The sequence below is a fragment of the Micromys minutus genome, assembly GCF_963924665.1.
Source record: "Micromys minutus genome assembly, chromosome: 8".
NCBI classification, from domain to species: Eukaryota; Metazoa; Chordata; class Mammalia; order Rodentia; family Muridae; genus Micromys; species Micromys minutus.
The window spans coordinates 12,583,014-12,603,914 of NC_137977.1; the positions used below are offsets into that span (position 1 = coordinate 12,583,014).

Consider the following 20,901-nt stretch of genomic DNA (forward strand, 5'->3'; position numbering starts at 1 on the left):
CATGTGGCCCCACGGGTGCTGGCCCTAGCACGGGATAAAAGGCCTCCAAACTTTTAATATTTACAGCAACACCTGTATACATACATAATTTAAAAAACATATTTAAAATGTTCTTTTTTGCTGTCTGAAGGTACTGGTGATGGGAAATTGCCTTATTTTTATAATCCTAAGTTTAGAGAATACACATTTCTTCTCTTGCAAATAAAATTCATTATTATATGCAGCTGGAAGCACCCAACAGGTACTTTGAAGTGTTTTAGCATTCTCCTTAGATAACTCCTTAGCTTCAGCCCATATAATTTATCCCTTCCAGATGACTGTAAGCAATCTGCTTGCCAATTGTTTCATTGCCCTATAGCACAGAACCCATATTTTTAGTCCTCAGAAGTCCTCAAAAGCATTTCTCCTAGATTAGACCTGGTTTCCTGGCATGTGGCCTCAGGCCAGAGCTCTCTGGGAGTGAGAGGAGGTGTAGCAGGGTCTCTTCAGGTCTGTTCTCAGAAGTCACACACTCTGCTTGTGAAAGCCAGTATCAAAGATACCTCTGTTCAAAGAGCTGGGAGCTGGTATGGTGGTGTAAGCCATTGACTCCACCAGAATGCAGTAGGCAGAACACCATGGTCAGGTGGAGAACTATGGGTTCTGGGCCAGTCGAGGCTGCATAGGAAGACCCTGTCTTCCCAAATCAATCCAAGACAATCCATCAACCAACCAACCAGCCAGTCAGTCAGTCAGTCAGTCAAGAGATAGAAAAATAGGCCTTATTTTTTGACCGAAGAGGTCAAGTTCTGAAACCGTGAAGGGAGAGATAGAAATGAAGGGAATTTGAAGGATATGGGGAAAACAGAGTATGAGTGAAATGGGGAGATGTGAGGCATGTGAGGAAAATCAGTGAATATGAGGGGGTGGGGAAAATGGGGGAATATAGGCATTGTGGAGCAGATGAGGAGAATATGAGGGTTTTGATGGAATGGGGGTGGGGATATGAATGGTGTGGACGGAATGGGAGAGGCAAGAGAAAGCTTTTACCATTGCCATCTTTGCACAACTGCCATACCACATTAGCTACAAAGACTTTGAAGAAAGATACTTAGATTCTTATCTTTCTCAAAAGCCTCCCTTTTCTAGGGAGGGTATATGGTAATAAAACCTACAAAAAAATCAAGAGAAGCTTCGTCAGTTTTTTTCCTTATTGCTATGATAAAACAGAGCAGAGTAACTAAAGGAAGGGAAGGTGTTTTTTTTTTTTTTTTTTTTTTTTTTTTTTGGCTCACAGGAAAGAAAGGATCTAGCCTGGGAAGCCAGGTGACTGGAGTGTCAGGTGGCTACATTGTGTCCACAGTCTGAGACTTCAGTTTGCTTCCTCTTACTTAGTGCTAGCCCATGGAGATAGTTTCATCCACAGTTCAGGGTGGGTCTTCTTTTCCTCGTTTAAACTTTTCTGCAAACATCATTTTATAATGCTTTAGAGGCATGTTACCATAATAATTCTAAATACGGTCAAGTTGACAATAAATATTAACCATCACGAATCCAAAAAAGTATGAGTTAAGTATGGTTAGAGAGGCTGAGGCAGGAGGATCACGAATTTGAGGCCAGGAGGGGCTTCATTAATGCCTTTACCCTTGTTTTTGCAATAGGGTCTCTTTATTATGTAGCTTTGGATGTCCTGGGACTCACTATATAGATCAGGCTGGCCTCAAGCTCATAGAGAGTTGCGTGCCTCTGCCTCCTGAGTGCTGATATTAAAAGGCGTGCACCATGTCCCGCTAAAATTCTATCTCAAAAACTAGTTTCCCATCCAATCCAAATAGACTAGGACAAGAGATGAAGGAATCAGAGACTGTGTAAAAGAGCCACAAAGGAAATCTTCAGGATAGGGCCCTACATTGAAATAGGAACACACACACACTTGTCCTCCAAAGAGAATGCATGTGAAAGATGGGAGTGACGCTGCTAAGTGAAGGGCAAGGGTTTCCTCTATCTTGAAACCAGAGAAAAGGGAGAGAGACGCAACATGGAGCCATCTTTGGTGTGAAGAACGACTGGATATTGATTATTAGGGAGACTGAGAGGGATTAGGTAACAGTAATGTGGTCTGGGAATGGAAAAGGTGACTAGTTCTCGTTGGAAACGTAAGGGGTCGCCCGCGAACAGCAAGGAAAACGGTGATATGCTTGCGTGGTATTGCCAGCCTAGAGGAAGAAGGCAGGCTGTCAAGCTACAAGCCAAGTCCCTGTTGCGAGAAAGACCCCACCCCCTACCCCCACCCCAGTTCTTCTCCGCATCTTCAACATTCCGGGATCTGACCAGAAGCATCCTCTTCCTCTGTCGCAGAAGGTCAAGTTAGAACTTCCGGAGACCTTATTGAGGAGAGGGGTGATGATGGACAGGTTCAACTATAACTCTCAGGCAGCTGTCCGGGCCAGGTCTTGGGGTCGCGGAGCCTCGCCTTGCAGTCTATCAGTTCTCACTGCAGGCGCCCTTGAGCCAAGAAATGCTGCTGGGATTCTTAGGCTTCCTTTCTCCCTGGAGTCCTTGCCCGGGCTTAGGATCGCTATCTCCCAGTCATAGGCCTGCGGAGAGCTTTGCTCCCTGGTCTCTGGGTGCCCAGCAGCAGGGAGACCGGCTCTGTCGCCTTCATCTGGGAAGGGCTGTGCTGTGCTCTGTCTCAGGGAGAACGTAGTCAGAGCACTGCCTTATCCCCAGTCTAGTGCCAGCGCATCTAGTGCGTTTGGAACCTGGGAGGCCAGCACACGTGCAGAGAGCTCTGCGCAGGGGCGTTCCTGCGCGTTGATTGCTGCTAGGCTCAGGGCTGCGGACGCTGCGCCAGTGGCTCTCGCATTCCCTGTCCCTGCAGCGGTCGCGAAGGTCGGGGAAGCCCGGTCCGGTGCCTGGTAAACCGAGCAGGGGAGGAGCCCGAGGGGCAGCGGGAGGAGGAGGGGGGCACAGCCCCGCCCCCGCCCCGCCCCCCGTGGCCGGAGTCCGGGCTGCAGCCGGGCGCGCCGTAGCCTGCGAGCCCGCGAGCCTGTGAGCGGCGGCAGCTTCTCCTGCGCACAGACCCGGCGCCCCGGCCTGCGCGGCCCGCTGACCCCGGGGCCCGCGCCCCACGCCCCACGGGGCAGGGATGCATCATGGCCACGCTGGCTTGTCGCGTGCAGTTCTTGGACGACACCGATCCTTTCAACAGCACCAACTTCCCAGAGCCCAGCCGGCCACCGCTGTTCACATTCCGCGAGGACCTGGCTCTGGGCACCCAGTTGGCCGGGGTCCATCGGCTGCTGCGGGCGCCGCACAAGGTAAGACCCAGTGGGATAGGTAGGGGGCTGGAGACTCACCCCCCTGCAGCTGTGTCTGTTGGGGTGGGGGCGCTGCAGACGGGATGAACTGGCTGAGGCCCCGGGGACACGCGCCCAAGGGCAGATGCCACTGAGGCTTAGGCAGAGGAGCCCGGAGCACCCAGAAGCTGGCGCACGACTCTCTCTGGCTGGCGGGAAAGACAGCTCTATGCTCCAGTGCAGACCTTTGGGCGAGCGGGGCCCAGCAGGTGCCATGCTGGCCGGAGGCGGATTGCATTGGGATCTCCGTGGCCTCTCCGTTAGCTCGGCCTGGTGGGCGGGGTGCAGCTCGGACGCCCGGGCGATCAGCCTGGGTACCCCGCTTGGCTCTCGAGCTGAGCGTGGAAAGAGCCCCGGGGACTGCGGGACTCGGTTTTCTTGAAGAGAGCCCTGAAAGATGCCGGGGTCAGAAGCTCTGTTGGGCCTCCCTGGCACTGTGGGCGGCTGGGCGACCCTCGCGACAAAGCACGCTTTCCGGGAACACCTCCCCCTCCTCCCTCTGGGAAGGGGCGCGCACTGTGATAGCGTTCACACTATCCCGTTTTTTTTTCTTCCGAGGAGCAGGTGGCCTCAGGAACCCTGGAGAAGCGGCCCCTGTGGGAGGAAGGGCGGGGGCGCGGGCAAGGGGCGCACAAAGCCTCGGCCCAGGAGCCCCAAGTGAGTGTCCCTTGGGAAGAATGGCGTCTCAGTCCACCCGTTAGAGTTTTCTTTTCATGTCTTTTCTTTCTTTTTTAACCCTTTGAAGAAGGCCAGGCGTCTTGCAAAGTGATTGTAAAGAGCCAGGCATTGGAAGCTAATCATTTAGCTCTCTGAGAAAGCCCTTCCTCCCGCTTACACAGACTGACTGCACCTTGAAGGGCTTCCCTCCTTGACGTATTTTCTGCTTAGGTCCATCAAAGTTTAGAGTTAAATAATTCCTCGAGAATCAACATGGACAAACATTTGGGAGAGAGAAAACTCTCTAAATTCCAAGAGCAAAAGTGATTTTTTGAAAAATCCTTCTGCTTTCTGTTAAGATGCCCACTTGGTTTTGAAAGTAGAGGAGGAGGCTGTGTAAAGGTTTGGCAGAGATGCCCTCTTGCTCTGGGGTCAGTGCTCTGTTTATTCCACCGAACTGGTAACTAACCCGCCTTGTTTTGGATGAGGACTGGAGCAGATCTCCTCCTTCCATGAGTACTGAGTGGCTATCATGAGGGTTCTTAGGTTCTTCTGACCATAAAGCACCAGACCCAGGGAGACAGAGGCTTAATCGCTTTAGTAAGTTCCTGCCCCATCTTTGGCAGTGGATTCAGTTGAAAGTTTTTACAGTGTCTTCCACTTCATGGTTCTTACACTCATCATGGTTTCGGATTACAGTGATCTTTTGTTGAAACCACAGAAGCCTCATAATTGTGGCCCTGTGACCTTGAAGTGGTTTCCTTGAATCTCAAACCCTATATACATGGGTTGACCTTTCAGGCTCCCAACTTAAGTATATTTTTATGTTTCCATAGTCTTGATCTAGTGTCCCTAGGCAGGAAATCTTGATGCTCCTTGCTTCCCTCTTGTAACCCTTACCAGAAGTCGTTAGTACCACAGCCTCCCTGAACTTTCTAAGGTAGCCTTTGTGAAACACACAAGAAGAGGTTTTAGAGAAAACCATTAGCTACCCAGGCTCAGTCTTGGAAATCTTTTGGCTAAAGACACCAGCAGTGTTTTCATTTGCTTTTATATACCGAAAGTCTTTGCACTTAGGAACAGAGCAGGCAGCTGACTGTTAGCCAGAGTTCTACCAAGCAAGATTCAGGGCATCTGTGTGTTTAAGTACACGTGCACATCTTTAGTGTGCTAGTTAGTTTTCAGGAACTTTAAAAACAAGATTTAGGGCAGTGCTGCGTATCTCAGGCTAACCCGGAACTAGCTCTGTATGCAGAGATACCCTTGAAGTCTGAGTCTCCTGTGTGTGCTTCACAAGTGCTGGGATTACAGCAGAGTACCACCACAGACACCTTGGGCAGTGCTAGAGACCCTGAGCTTTGTGTGCTTCCAGGCCACTCTCAGCACCTGACCTGGTCTCCAGCTCCTCCTGTAGATCATCTTAAAGTTAGAGGATCAGCCTGTGGTAGAAAGCGTGTCAGGAGCACTCAGTGTGTAGTCTATGCTCCCAGGGGCCCTAGTGCAGGATCTCACTTAACACCACAGAGTTCCATCAAGTAGGACTTCTATTATCTCTGTTTTAGAGACAAAATACAAACGAACAAAAAACGAACCCAACCCCTCCCAAAACAAACAAACCAAAAAAAAAAAAAAAAAAAAAAAAAAAACACAAACCCAAAATAAATAAATAAATAAAACAAACCAGGGGTAGAAAGCAATTAAGTAACCTGATTTCTTTGCCAGCAGTAGGGAGCTGAGAGCCTAAGGAGACCTGTGTGACTGGACACCTCAATGCTGGTCTGCCCCACGAACAGCTGTGTGGATGAGGGCAAAGCTATATTCTTCCTGGGCCTTGTAGTCCATTACCCTGGGATGTTCACCTAACACAGCCACTTTTAGGTGCCAGGCATTTGTTGGCCTGGGGGCAGGTGATGTTCCGAGTATAAAGGCCTGAAAAATTTCTCACTTGTTAAAGTTCCTAGTCAGAGGTGGGAACATCATAGTCATCAACTATGCTCTGAGTTAGCAGCTGGAGGGGATGGGGGCTCACTGGCCTTTCAAGCCCCTGCCACCAGCAAGTCTTCCCCGGGGTTTAGGGAACACATCTTCTAGGGCAGTGTTCTGAGACAGGCCTTTGCAAGAGGGAGAGAACTCTGGGAGGTAGAAGGGGAGAGCATGAAGGTAGACTCACATACACTCGCCCCGTGTTCTCAGCCTCGCCCTGCAGGTCACGAGCAGAGAAAAGCATATAGGGAAAGCCTGGGCTTCAGGAGCTCCGGCAGACAAACAAGGCATCTGAAACTCTAAGGAGAGGCTGGGGAAATGGCTCAGTGAAAGTGCTTGCCACATAGGCATGAAGACTCAAGTATCCCTAAACTTAAAAAACAAGCTGAGTGCAGTAGTGCATGGAAGCAATCCCACACCGTGTGTGAGTGTGTGGGGTGAGGGGAGGAGTGTGGGACTGTGTGTGAGTGTGTGGGGTGAGGGGAGGAGTGTGGGACTGTGTGTGAGTGTGTGGGGTGAGGGGAGGAGTGTGGGACTGTGTGTGAGTGTGTGGGGTGAGGGGAGGAGTGTGGGACTGTGTGTGAGTGTGTGTGGGGTGAGGGGAGGAGTGTGGGATGGTGGACACCAAAGGATCCTTGGGACATGATGGCTAGCCAGTCTAGCTGAATCCGTAAGTTTCAGGTTCAATGAGAGACATTGTCTCAAAAAATAAAGTGGAAGTGATTGAAAAGTACCTAATGTTAACCTCTGGCCTCTACATGCACACACACACACACACACACACACACACACATGCACACACATTTGCATATATGCACACATGCATACACACAAGTACACATGCACAAACACATCCACACACGTGCATACACACATGCACACATACCTGCACACATACATGCATACACACATGCACACATACACATGCACACACCTCCATCCACACAATGAAAAGAATCTAAGGGTATTTCTCCTCATTTGATAGACAAAACAGGAACTTCAGAGTTTTTGTACAAAAAGAGTAATGATTAATGTGCATGTCAAAAATAGCAGTTATGACTCTGCAATTAGAAATTTGAAAATATTAACTTTATATGTATGAGTGTTTTGCTCAAATGTATGTCTGTGTATTCCGTGCATTCTAGAACTAGAGTTATGGACAGCTGTGAGCTGCTTTATGGGCACTGGAACTGAACCCAAGTCCTCTGCAGGAGCGACAAGTGCGCCTAACCACTGAGCCATAGTTCCAGCTCCCACATTTGTAATTTTTAACGACTTAGAAGTTTGATATGGGGACAATTTTCATTGTGTACTCAGGGGTAGAGGGACTGGAGTGTGACACGCTGTGTTCTTGGTACTTGTCTGATCTGAGATCATCCTAGATCCATATCACCTCACCAAGCTTGTGGCTACTGAGACCAGGGACAGATGCTATGGCGTGTCCTAGCAAGAGAGACTAAGCAGAGAGTCACCTAGCCTTGTGAGTTTGAAATCCCCAAACTAGCTCCTGACACTGATCGTCTCCATGGCGCTCCGAATGTTCATGTCTAGCCTGTCATACCCAGACACACCTTCCTGGGCTCACCCCGAGCGTCCTCTCTAATCCTTTCTCATGACCCCTGTCTTTGTGGCTGTCTGCAGAGCTTCAGGTGTCCTGTCTGTAAAACAGCCACTTGCACACAGGATTGTGCTGCAGGCACAAGGCCTGAACACTCAGACCTTCTTGAGCTGCCGTCTCAGAATGTGCCTCTACCATGATGCTTGACAATTTCAGTACGAATTAGCGCCTGAATGCCCGGGCAGGTGAGGTTCGTGGGGTTCTTACTATCTTCTGTATCTTTAGATAACTACCTGCAGGAGACACCCTGGTGTCCCCTTTCTCTGTGTTGTATCTAGGAGCTAAGTAGTTGCTAAGATAGGGTGTGCACCATGCTGATTGACAGGTGTTACTTTTAGAACACAAATCCACTGGTATTATTGCTCTAATGAATTTCCACCTTAATCCTCTTAAGGGACACATCTGTTTGCTACATTACATTGAGATTTTTCAAAGATGAGATCATTAGTAAACTTGGCAAGTGGGTTGTGCTTTGGCATCTTAGGACAATGCTGTTTAAGAATGTTCTCTGAACGGCTACGAGTCTAAGCAGGGTTGAATCTAACCACTGTGATTAGCTCACTTGGTTGGGACCTTGCTATTGAGATCGGGATCATGGGATTGAACCCTTTATGGGTCAGCTGGCTTTGCTTCATGCATGGCCACAGACCATGTTGGTAACCCAGCCAGACATCCAGCAGGTGCTCTCATGGCTCCTTGCAAGTATCTGAGTTGGAACGGAATGACAGCCGACTTGGTGGGGGGAGGGGTTGGGGCAAGGCTTCTCTGGAATGAGCTTGTGTTGGAGACTGTCCTGTGGTTAAATGTATCATTTATCTGTGTCCCCAGCAACTGTGGCAGGCGGACACATAAGGAAACTCCAGTGAACACATAAGGAAACTGAGGCATAGATAGGTAAGCAGGTTGTTTAAGGTCATGTTGCTTTAAGTGAAGGAGCTGGGATTTAAGGTCGAATCTTTTTTTACTCTGAAGCCTGTAGCCAACTGTGTCCATTATTAGAAAACCATCAGAGCACGCGCTGCTGTTCCCCCACAAGGGCGGGGCAAGGCTGCTGCTCCCCCACAGGGGAGGGGCACGTGCTGCTGCCGCCTGTGGGGGCGGGGTGGGGCTGCCTGCCACTGGGCTGTGACTTACATTGCCTTGCTCTGGTGAGTCCTCCTACTGTTGATACTCTGTGGGGCCTGTGCCTTTTGTCCTTGGGGTCCAAGCTGGGTCTCTCAGCCAAACACAGGCCTGCCTTCACCCTCCCCCACGGGACTGTGAAATGTTAGTTCTTAATGGTGGCAGCTTTAAACTGATTAACATGCCAGGTCAACTCGGAGCGCCCTTCCCCCACCTTCTTTTCTTTTCCTTGGGTTCTCCTTAGTGGTGAAACTTTCCAATCTCATGGGACTTGGCTTTCTTCAGCCAGAGGCAGCTACTGTTTTTGGTGGTCTCCACACTTCATCTGCTGTTCCTCTGATTTCTATGGCTGGCTTAGGAATACCCCTGTTTGAATACCCCTGGGTTGGGGAGACAGAGCAATAGGAGAGGGAAGAAGAAAGGAGGCAAACAGTAAGTCACAGCAGAATGTTAAGACTCCTCTGTGACAGGGATGTGATCAGCAAAATGGGGGAAAGCAGGATTTCTCCATCAAATAAATTGCAAAGAAAAAGGGAAGACTCGAAAGTAACAAAATATAAAGAAGTTGAGAGACATATTAACCAATATAAGGTTCTAATTGTGGACAGGGTCAAACAAATTCATTGTGAATAAATATTTAACATTAGTGGGGAAAACCCAACATGACTGGCTAGTTGGTAGTGTACATGATTAACTTTGAAAATTACATATTTACTTACTTATTTTGTGTGGGTGTATACCTGTGTGCGTACAAGTCCCATGGCATGTGTGTGGAGGTCAGAGGTCAGCTTCTAAGAGTTGGTTCTCTCCTTCAACCGTGTGAGTCCCTAAACTGAACCCAGCTTGGCAGATTTAGCAGTAGGCATCTTTTCTGGCCTCACGCGACTAATTTGAAGGCGAGAGAAAAGTATGCTGCTATTTTGAAATGAGAAGTTGTGTTGTTCAGAGGTGTTCCCTGAAATATTTACAGTCTGGATTATAAAAGGACTGGGATTTGCTTCAGGATGATCTAAGACTGAGAGGCAGGCAGGTGGGTCAGTGTTCAGGTGAGACCAGGTAGATGATGGTTAAATTGGAATATGAGGATGTGGAGAAGGATCTGATAGTATTTATTATACATTTGCACATTTCTATTTCTATTTTTTTTAGTAAAGAGGGATCAGAGCACTGTCATTAAGCCATACTACTTCCCTGAGCATGTGCAGTGTGGCTGAGCGAAGTGGAAGCGTTTGTCTTGCCTCCGTTTGTCTCACTGTGTAGCCCCAGCTGGACTTGAACACAGTCCTCCTGTGCTGATGCCGAGATTTCAGGCATGTGCCCCTCACCTAGCCTCTGATGAGATTTATTTCTTCCCACTCTGTCGTAGTCACTTTAGGATTTTACGAAGGCATCATTATTCCTTGTGTTTGGCTTGTCTTTCTTGCCTCAGCTAATCACCACGATGGTGATGGTGTCAGCAAAGTACCGTTTCATCACCTGCTAGTTTGGTAAAGGAAATGCTCAGGGAGGGATACATCTAACTTCTAGGATAGGCACCTGCATTTTAACCACTAACTAAGATGTGGTTATGGCTGAAATAAAGGAAGCCTTATATAAAGGCAAACCAGATTCCCACTGCTGTTGAAGCCTGTGGCCTGCCTGCTGGCCACAGCGAGGCTTGGTTTCAAGTGAGACCCTGCCACTTCCTCCATTTTGGCTCCAAAGAGCACCTTGGGGTATAACAAATGGCTGGGGCATTTTAACCAGAGAAAATGGAAGTTTGTGTATTTCTAATATTACCTTCAACTTCTTTTTTTATCAATAGACCAAAACGTTTGTGGGCTAACTATCAAAGAGGGGATGATATGGATCATTTTGGAAGGAAAAACATCAGAAAGAATACATTTTCAGAAGTTTCAGAATTCTAGGGACAGTAACAAATGGGTTCTACAGAATGTCTGTTTATAACCTGGGGCTCCTCACTTACTCTGGTTTATCTGTGTGAATTTTGCTCTCATTTCTGTTTCACTGCTGGGGTTACACATGTGCCCCTCTATTCGAGGCTTCCACAATGCCTTCTTAGCAATTATAATTTAGAAGTTAAAATGTTAGATTCCCATAACAGATGCATCTGAGCATGCTTGCAGCTAACCATTGGACTAAACACAGGGACCCCAATGAAGGTGCTAAAGAAAGAATTAAAGGAGCTGAAAGGGGTTGTAACCTCATGGGAAGAACAACATTATCAACCAACCAAACCCTCCACAACTCCCATGGACTAAAACACCAACAACCATTGAGCACACATTGAGAGACCTATGGCTCCAGTTGCATATGTAGCTGAAGATAGCAGTGTCTGGCATCAATGTGAGAAGAGGCCAGGGAGGACATACTTTACCAATGTAGGGGAATGCCAAGGCAATGGGGTGGAGAGGGTGACTAGGAGTGAATGAACCTTTGTGAGGACAAGTGGAGGGGGAGGGGGGATAGGAGTGGGGTGGGGGAAAGGAGATTACATTTCAAATGTAAATACCGAGAGTATCTAATAAAAAATAAATAAAATGTTAGACTCCAAGGGGAAATGTTTAAGGACTAATATTACAAAAACCATCTTAAACTGTTTGAACAAATTAAAAATAAGAAAACATTGGGGGCTCAATAAAGAGCAGTTCCCCTAGGTTTGTCAGAAAGGAAGCACATTGGTTCCTCAGGCCCTCATCAAATACTGTTTTGCATCCTTGAGACGGAAATAACCAAGAAGAAAGCTTTCCTGGTGCTCATATGGTGATTCTGTTTCACTACACTCTGATATTCTCTGAAGATGGGAATGAAAGGGTGGAGTGGAGTTCAAAGCAAGGGCGTTATGGGATAAGCCCAGGGTGTTTTCAAAAGATGTGTTTAATTTAGAAATTGTATGCGTTGTGCATACATGCGTGCATACACACACAGATATCAGTGGAGGCCAGAAGGTGGCATCTGATCTCTTGGGGCTGGTTATAAGTGGTTCTGAGTCACTACATGTGGGTGTTGGGAACTGAAGTCAGGATGAGCAAGCATTCTCAACCACTGAGACATCACTCTGGCCTCACCAAGGCCTCTTCCACTGGTTGACCAGTTGCTCAGGGCAGTTTGCGTTTTATAGAAAATGATGGATAAATGTTTTAGTTACGTTTATTGTTGCTGTGACTAAATACCCAAACCAAACCCAAAATCACAACAAAACCCCCCAACAATCCCTCTCCCTAACCCCCAATCCCCAAACTAAACAAACAAACAAACAAACCCCAACCAATCAACCAAAACAACAAAAACAAAATGACCCCCTCCAAACCCAAACCAAACTTAAACTTAAGAGAGTAAGAGGTTTCTTTGGCTTATGGTCCAGGTTTTACAGTCTATCGTGGTAAAGAAGGTGGGCCAGGAGAGGCAGGGCCTGTCTGTGGCAGAGGCCGCTTACTCATGTCTTGGTGGATCAGGAAGCAGAGAGGCGACCATGAATGCTCAATTGGTTGTCTTCTTTTTCTCTTCTTTTTCATGTAGTCCAGATTCTTCTACCCATGGAAAGGCATTGCCCACATCCAGTGTGGGTCTCTCTTAGTTAATCTTCTAGGGGATTCCCAGAACCCCCACTGCCAGAGGGGCTATTCATACTGTGCACTAGACACTTCTTAGTCCAATCAAGTCAGCCACAGTGGCCAGATCTTCCTGGATTGAATGGGCAGAGCTGACAAGCTTAAAGCACAAGGGGTGCCCTGAGAGGTGTGTTCCTGGAAGCCAGAATGAGGAGGAGGGTCCTTCTGACCAAACCAGGGTCATACATAGCAGGGTGGCGACTCACTAGTCCTGGTTTTGCATAAGGGAGTTTTCCCTGCTGCACCGTAGTCACCTGTGAACTTGTTTTAGCTATGACTTGAGGCTATCGTTTCCAATCCTGAGTTTGTTACAAGGGTGAGTCCTGTGTCAGTGGGAACAACCCATGACTCATACACATGAGCTCTCAGTAGTGTGGTCTCTGGGACAACTGACAGAATTTGCTCTCTCTCCTCTTTCTTCTCCATTTCTCTCTTTTCTCCACTGCTCTTAAACGATGGCAAAATATAATTAAAAGTACTACACCCTGGGCAATCTAGCTTTTATCCCTTGTGAGCAGTTACAGACTTCTTCTTTTGGGGGGGGGCGGAGGTCATTACTGCCTGACAGTTTGAGGGGCAGGAGATGGCCGTGATGTTGTAGGGAAACAGTGTGGAGTGTGGGATATGGCTCATTTAGGTTGCCCATTTGATTGGATTATACCTGAGGGATTATCAGATCCTACCAGTGAGGACATTTCCAGAGAGAATTAACTGATACAGGATGTGGACAGCAACATCTCATGGCAGGGTCTGAATAGAAAGAGAAATCTAGATGAGAACCAGCATGTTACGGCTCCTGGTCTGTGAAGGTTGGAGCCAGAAGTCTTGTATGTTTCTGCTGCTGCCACTGAAGACCAGATCCTGGTGCCATGCTGTTCCTGACGGTGGACAGCAGACTGTGAGCACAAGACAACCCGTTTCCTTCTCATTGCTTCTTGCCAGGAGTTTGTCCGAAACATTGGAAAAGGGTTGAGAGGGTGTGGTGTACCCATGCCAGTGAGAATGGAGCACACTGTCACCCCAGCCCCAGGAACGCTCACTCTGGAGACCTGGGACATGCTTCTGGCTCCCACTGTCTTGTCTTTCTGTACCGTCTGATGACAACTCTGTGCTCTCTGTGGTCTTTTGTGTTGAGTCTTGATGTTTGGAGGCTTTCTCCTGGCCTTGGAGGTCATCAATAGGCAAAGAAGAAAAGGCTAGAGAGAATCAGATATGTTCCATTTAACACGAACCGGCAGCCCACACAGGCTTCTATGATCATCTCTGGAGGAAAGAGGTATTTAAAAATGCACTTTTTCCTTCTGCACCCAGAAGCCCTTTGTTACTCAAGGTAGATTCCAAAGCCCTTGGGTGGCCAGTCCGCTGCTTCAAGGGGCTGAGGATTATTTTTCTCATGTATCTGTGTGTGTGTGTGTGTGTGTGTGTGTGTGTGTGTTGTGTGCTTACACATACCTTATACCCTTTAGCATCTTTACAGTTCTATATAGCTGTGGATTTGAACTGTGTTTATGGACTCAGGGTGATGTGTTTAGAGAGGGGCTATATTGTCCAGATTAGAGTTCTCAAGGGAAGAATCAACAAAGATCCAGAGTGAGCATGTGTCTAGGTTTGGAGAAAAACTGTACTGAAAAAATACCAATCACTGTTCTTATCACCCAAAGAGACTGTTCCTAACACTTTAACATCTCGCTATAACTTGAATATCCATGAACAGAAAGTATAAAAATATATCTGAGCATGTGCTAAGTCATCAGATATTTTTAGGAACACACTCTTAATGTCAGCATGGTAACTTAGTCTGTTTCTGGACCATGATCCACGTAATGATTGCTCCCAGACCATGAGGGAAAGCACGCCACTTCCTGTAATGTTTAACTTGCCCCAAGTTTGTGCATGCATGTGTGAATGAACCCTTAAATATTTAGGTAGTTAGCGGTAAGGAAATAACAAGTAATTCTATAACACATTTACTTATAGAAAAAAACAAATATATGTGCTTGCATCTGTTTATTTCCTTAATTAAATCTCTAGATGTTTAACTGCTGAGCTGAAGGATCAAGACTCATTTCCGAGGGAGGAAATTTCTGCACTGTAGGCAATGGAGGTGGTTGGAAAAGCGGTCTCTGAGTCAGGGCAGAGATGGAAGAATGACGGGCAGGCTGTGAGGATCAGGGACAGAGTGACCTCCTTTGCTCCCAGCTGTTGTGTCACCTCTGAGAATGACACAGAATGACTGATAGAAGAAGCCTGAATAAATGATGTGTGTACCCCACTGCTCCCCCTGTTTGGAGGACACCACTGTACCAGGTGGTCATCTCAGCTGTGCAATGAACACTCTGCCAAGGACTCCCTAGTTCTTTCTGTGTTCAGTGTCTATGTCTCCCACATAGACAAAGCCCAGCAGAAAGACACATATCAGAACTCCTTTCTTTAGAGCTCTGAAGTCCTGATATGCAACTGCCAGTAGTAAATGCTTTCAATATTTGGAAGAATACTACTAAATGGGAACAATGATCTATTATAATATATAATTATATATAAAATGCCTGTACTCATGGTGGGACTGTGATCTTCACAAGCTTTTATTCTCAGACCTTTGTCAGATCTCCCATCTACCAACATGATTACTATATGTTATAACTTCTCAAACTGAAGGTGACTGTAGCAGAAGCGAGTTCTCCTCACTGGATTTATGCCAAGTCTTCAGACAAGAAAGTCCCACTACCACAGAAGGGTCAGGTTGGCGGGAGTAGGTGTTATTTTCCACAGAGAACCATTCAGCACTGTGTCTCATCAGAACTCTACTAGGTATGGATATAAGATTACACATCTGAAGGCGTGTCATTTTCAGTGATAACATGGTAATCCACGCATACATCATGACAATGGAACTTCCCAAAGGCTTTCCTCTTTCACTCTTAGACTCATTTGCAGAGGACACTTGGGAGACGACCTGGGGATGGCTCTAGGCCGGTCAGGAATTCTATGATCGAGGATCTCAGGCTAGACTTAGTAAAGCCTACAGTTCAAAATGGATAAACATCACTTCTTTTAAAATTTTATATTTATTCTTCTCATACACCACATCCAGATCTCAGTTTCCCTTCTTCTCTCCCACAGGTTCTTCTCCTGGGAAAGAGCAGGTTACCACAGGGGCATCATCAGAACATACAACAAAATACAGTATGACCAGGCATAAACCCTTACGTCAAGGCTGGGCAAGGCAACCTAGTAGGAAGAAAAAGATCCACACTATCACTGTCAGGATTCCCCCCAATTACCAAGACAATGACCATAACATATGCGGAGGACCTAGGTTTTCTGTGGTTACTTTTTCAGTCTCTGTGAGTCCCTGTGAGACCTGCTTCCTGGAAACACGACTTCTTTAAGCAAGGTTGTCCTCATTGCTTTGGCCCTGAACACTAGGCCATATTTTTGCCTATTCTGAGTGTTAGGATGGGAGAGGACCTCTGGGTGTTTGTAAGTGATAAGGTACCTTACCCCCTTAAGGCCACTGTGGCTGTAGCAACTATGATTAGTGGATTTGAAGAGGCAGGGTTTGTAGCCATGGAGCCTAACTATTCTTTCTATCCCTGTATATTTCAGTATTTTATTTATTTTGTTTGTTTATTGAGATGGGGTTTCATGTGGCTAAGACTGGCCTTGAACTTACTATGTAACCAAAGATGACATTAAACTCCTGGTCCCCTGCCCCCACCTCATAAATCATTGGGATCATAGACATGTGCCACCATGCCCAATTCTCACACATGGATATTTTGACCTCTGTCAACCACAATGCTGTAGGAGCTTGTTGCCAGTGATAGCAGTCATTTTTGGGGCACCAATCTTTGGGGGAGGGGAGCTTCCTTCTTTTTTAGATTCTAGTAGCAACATGCAGGCATCCTCAGACTTCTGACAGTAGCCTCTGTAAACCTTCCAGAATATAGCAATACCCAAGTGGGTGTGCTGTGGGCAGCTGGGGCCTGCAGTTGGAATAGCTTGGCCAGTCTTCCTGTGCATCCTCTAAGCACATCCACATATTTGTCAAGGAGTGGGAGAGAAGAGAGCTGTAGGGCAGTCCTCTCCAGAACAAAGAGAAGTGAGTGGGCCTTTCTTTCTTTCTTTCTTTCTTTCTTTCTTTCTTTCTTTCTTTCTTTCTTTCTTTCCTTTCTTCCTTCCTTTTCCCAGAATTGGGTGCATTTTTGTGGGTAATGATTCATCACTGATTATGCCAGTAATAGAACCATGGCATGTCTGCACAGTTTATAAGGCACTGGGGCATGGATTAGCCTGGCTGGTCCCTACACAACTCTTGAAAGCAGGAACATGGTACATTTAGGCCTCCATTCCAGAGATAAGAGAACTACAGTCTAGCAACATTTGTGACTGATGCATGCAAACAGCCCCTCACAGGATACAGCTTCTCAAAGGAAACACCCAGCCACACAAAACAGCATCTTACAGAACATGGCCCCTTACACCAAACAGCTTCTCACAGGAAATACTGCTAATAAGAAATGGCCTCTCACAGGAAACAGCCCCTCACAGAAACAGCCTGTCATAGGAAACAGTTTCTCAAAGGAAATCACCCCTTACAAGGCAATGACGTTTGAACTTGGCCTGTTTTGTCCTTTATGTCTTTCTGATGAGAAAGCTCCATCACAGTCTTTCAGAGGTAAGGGTGAAGGAAGTTGGCACCCAGAGAAGTGTGCAGAGGGAAGATAATGGGGGACACATTGAAGCTGAGTTTGCTGGATGTTTACGCCATGATGGTTTTTCTGTGGGCTATAGGATGTGTTGAAGTTGGAAGCTTTCTTTCGCCAGCTGTTCCTTGGGCAACTCCTCTTAGATATCCTACAGATGCTTGAATACACAGTACGTCTGAATCTGACCTTCCTTTCCTGTAACATGTGCTGCTTCGGCGAATAGCATCATTAGCAAGTTGTCCAACCCAAGAGTCTCTCCCTAGTTCTCCCCTATCCGTCCTTACATTCTGTTGTTCCCATAGTACCATGGAATCCTCCCCTCTCTGTGTTTCATGTAGTGTTGTACCCATGTAGAAAAAGCCCAGTGTTCATTAGGTGATGAAAAGCCAAGATATATGGGGCTGGAGAAATGGCTCAGTGGATAAGAGCACTGACTGCTCTTCCAGAGGTTCTACAACCAGAAGGTAGCTCACAACCCTCTTTAATGGGATCCAAAGCCCTTTGTGGTGTGTCTGAAGACATTGACAGTGTACTTACATACATAAAATAAATAAATCTTAACCCCCCAAAAACAAACAGATATGTTATTTGAGAAAAGATTAAAGTATGAATGTAGGTACCTGTGTTTGTTCTGCTGTGGATATAAACAGTGGAAAATGTCATTCCTCTAACTGGTGTTCTGACTTCAGGGTCTCTCAGGGGTTTGCATCCAGGTGGTGCTTGGCTTGGGTTTCTCTCAGAAGGTGTCTTATCCATTGTCCTGGTGCTGGGGCTGGGGAAAAGTGAATGGGCAGTCCCTCTGTCTCTGTGGTGTATCTACTGGGTCTCTCTAGCATAAAAGCTTCTGGGAGCTGGAGTTCTTGTACATCAGTTTGAGGTTCCAGTGATTATCAGAACCAGAGGAATGCCAATTAATGCTATTCATCAGATGCCCATCACAAAGGCTGGCACTGGTATTGTTCAAGGTTAGAGAAGCAAACATAACTGTTTCAAAGGAGGGATGCTGAAGAGTTCATGAACTTTTAAACAGTGTGAAAATCAGTTTGGTGTATAGCTCTGTGAATCTTAACCTATCAGAGGCCTTTGTAACTACCAAGACATGACAATTTCAAAGGTGCATTTACTTGTGGTCATATACTCCTCTTAGCTCCATATTATAGTGGCCCCTGGTCTCTTCCTGAGAGGTTTTTCAGAACTCCACATGGGTAGAGTCATTCTGTATGTGATTTTTGAAACTGTTTTCTTCACTCTGTATAATGCATTTCAGAGCCATTTGAGTTGTTGGGTACAGTAATGATCTAATTCTTAATCAATGAGTCCATGTATGGTTCTGTTATAATCTGTGCATCAATTGGCTCATTGAAGGATATTTGTGTTGTTTAGAGTTTTTGTGTGAACCCACGTTTTCTCTCAAAGAATCGCCCCTGCACTATACCGAGCCGTTGCTTATTGATGGCTACTCCCTCAACAACGCAGCACAATGACTATTTGGAAAACACTTATGGTTTATTAGGTAGTATATGCATTATAGAGAGATGACTTCCAGTGTATGAGAAGATGCTTACGTGGCTCATATGAAAACAAACACTATGCTGCTTATGTAAGAGACCATTGGGGGTAGGGGTTTTCTGAGGCCACAAACACCGAAGGGCTGAGCTAGCCTTAAAACATCCAGAACAGTGGAGATTTTTAGACTGTGTATCAAGATGAAATGAAAAGCAACTGAGATATGTGGCCTGCTGAATGTGGTTCTTGGCCTCCTTTCTTGGCCACCCAAGAATTCTGGATCTGCCACTTATGACCAGACTTCACTCCAAACAGATCACCCTTAGCCTAAGCCCTCTGGCTGTCTTGTTTACACAGTGTGTAGATACTTGCACCTGTTTTCTTTATGTGTGGAAGTAAGGGACTTTTGTAGAAGATGGGGGGGGGGGGAACATTAAGGTAAATTTGGAGAGCCTAGCTTGCCTGAGAAATTTGAACTTTGCTTGTAACATTAGTTGGTTAAAGTTAAAGGCCACGTTTTGCATCAGCCATGGGAGGGGGGGCGACTTAGATAAAACCCAGAAGCTCTGTGCTCAAATGCTCAGCCTATCTTATCGGTTCCTCTGGCAGCCTGAGAATCTGTGCAAACCCCCTGCTCCTCCTACGTGGTGTCCCAGCAGGTCCCAGGAATGGTTTCTTCTCTCTATCTGGCTGACTAGTGATCTCCATAGCCCAGACTTTGGAAATCATGATTGGGTGTCCTAATTGAGTATCCATGTCTTGCCTTGGAAACGCCTGTTCTATCCTCCTCCCAGAACTGACAGGAGGATCCTGAAGTGGCTGCTGTTTGTCTACCGCAGCTACTGCATACATCTTGCTAGGCCTACCCAGCCAGAATACTGTTTCACTCAGCTAATCCTGGGAGAGTCTTACAAAGGGGAGGGAGGGGCTGCCCCAGGCCTGACGTTTCTTTGTGTCTCAGGGATCTGGTGTCTCTAAGCCTATTTAGTTCCTTTACCTTCTCAGAAAGCCATTTCTCTCATTAAATAAACAAAACAAAACAACAAACCAACGAACGTCTCAGCCTCCCGGACCTTGTGGAAGAGCTAGCTGGTCTCTATTAAGTGAATAAATACAGCCCCGCAATGTCTGAACAGTTTAAATTTCATTATTCAGCATAGTGTTTATCTGGGGACCAGAGTTTGTCAAAGCTGGGGTATCTTGCGAGTGGCCAGGGCTTCTGACCCAGAGCATCAGTTGAACTCTAGGATAGGTCCAGGGTAGAAGGGGTTCTTTGGCAGCTAAGCCAATGAGACCAAAAGTCCCTCTGATGGGAGAGGGATCATGAAGTTGTGTGTTTACATTCCAAGGCATGTGTTGATCACACTCAAGTGTTATTAGAGTTTGAAGTCTCTGATTAGGGTTCAGAGTAATTAGTAACTTGGAACTGAGACTGATAAGACTAAGCTCACAGGCCCACCCTGGGGTCTGTTTCTTTTAGGGTCTGCGCTTTTTTTTTTTTTTTTAAAGGCTAGGGCACTGGTCTCTTTGGAGATTGGCAGTTGCCTCGGTGCTGAGAGTCAGTATGATGTCCCAGTGCACCTTGCTCCTGAATCTGGGTAATGAGGGAATTAGCAGTGTGGTTCATTTACCTCCTACTGAGAGCACAGGCCATGTTCCTGTATGGTGAACAGTAGCTATGTAAGCCAAGAGAGAGAGGGGCCGGCGTCCTGTGTCATCTGTGGACTCTGCCGCTGTCGGGATGTGCTACACAGGGCATGTGTGAGCTCTCAACACTTCCTGCTACTGGAGCACCCAGGAGATTGAAAGCAAAGCCAGTGACAGAGCCTCTTACCTCCAGGATGCTGTCTCTTGATGGCATTTGAGAGTGAGTTTGTCAGCTTTCTGTATGTGAGTACCTATGCTTTGTGGGTGGGACCCGTATGTGTGGGTTTCTCCTACTCCCTTCCTTGCTGACAACCTGGGTGCTAGGCTATTGCAGTAGATGATGGGGTCTTCTGGGTTGGTAATGGGAATTTGGTAGAGGGGAGAGTGTGAGCAGCTGTCAAGGTCCTGAGGTCAGGCTTAGTTTGTTGTTGATAGCCTGTGATGTGAATTCAGCCTGTGTTTTTCCCCTTTGTTCCCTGAGAAAACCATGCTCTGCTCCCCACACCAGTGCTCAACCATCCCTTCACTCCAAGCCCTCCCTCCATGCTGAGGCTATTCCCATGTGGCATGTGCTATTCCCCCCACCCCACTTCACTCCATCCCACCCCACCCCACCCCCAGATGTTGCTCCTCTAAATCTGGCCTAGAGTAATTGCACTTTCTGTCTTGAATCCTGCCTTTCTCCGATGTCCCTTCCTTACAGTCGTGGT

The 20,901-nt window shown here is 46.8% G+C and overlaps 1 protein-coding gene across 4 annotated transcripts in view; it reads left to right on the forward strand.

Annotated features, from left to right (window-relative positions):
* The first annotated feature begins 3,021 nt into the window (after positions 1-3,021).
* The window catches only part of FHOD3 (formin homology 2 domain containing 3), a 394,692-nt gene continuing 376,812 nt past the window's right edge, over positions 3,022-20,901 (forward strand). For all 4 annotated transcript variants that reach the window (XM_080920362.1, XM_080920363.1, XM_080920364.1 and 1 more), the window contains exon 1: positions 3,022-3,299. In XM_080920362.1, coding sequence (XP_080776488.1) covers positions 3,135-3,299 — 165 coding nt within the window. In that variant the 5' untranslated portion in view covers positions 3,022-3,134. The remainder of the gene's footprint in view (positions 3,300-20,901) is intronic.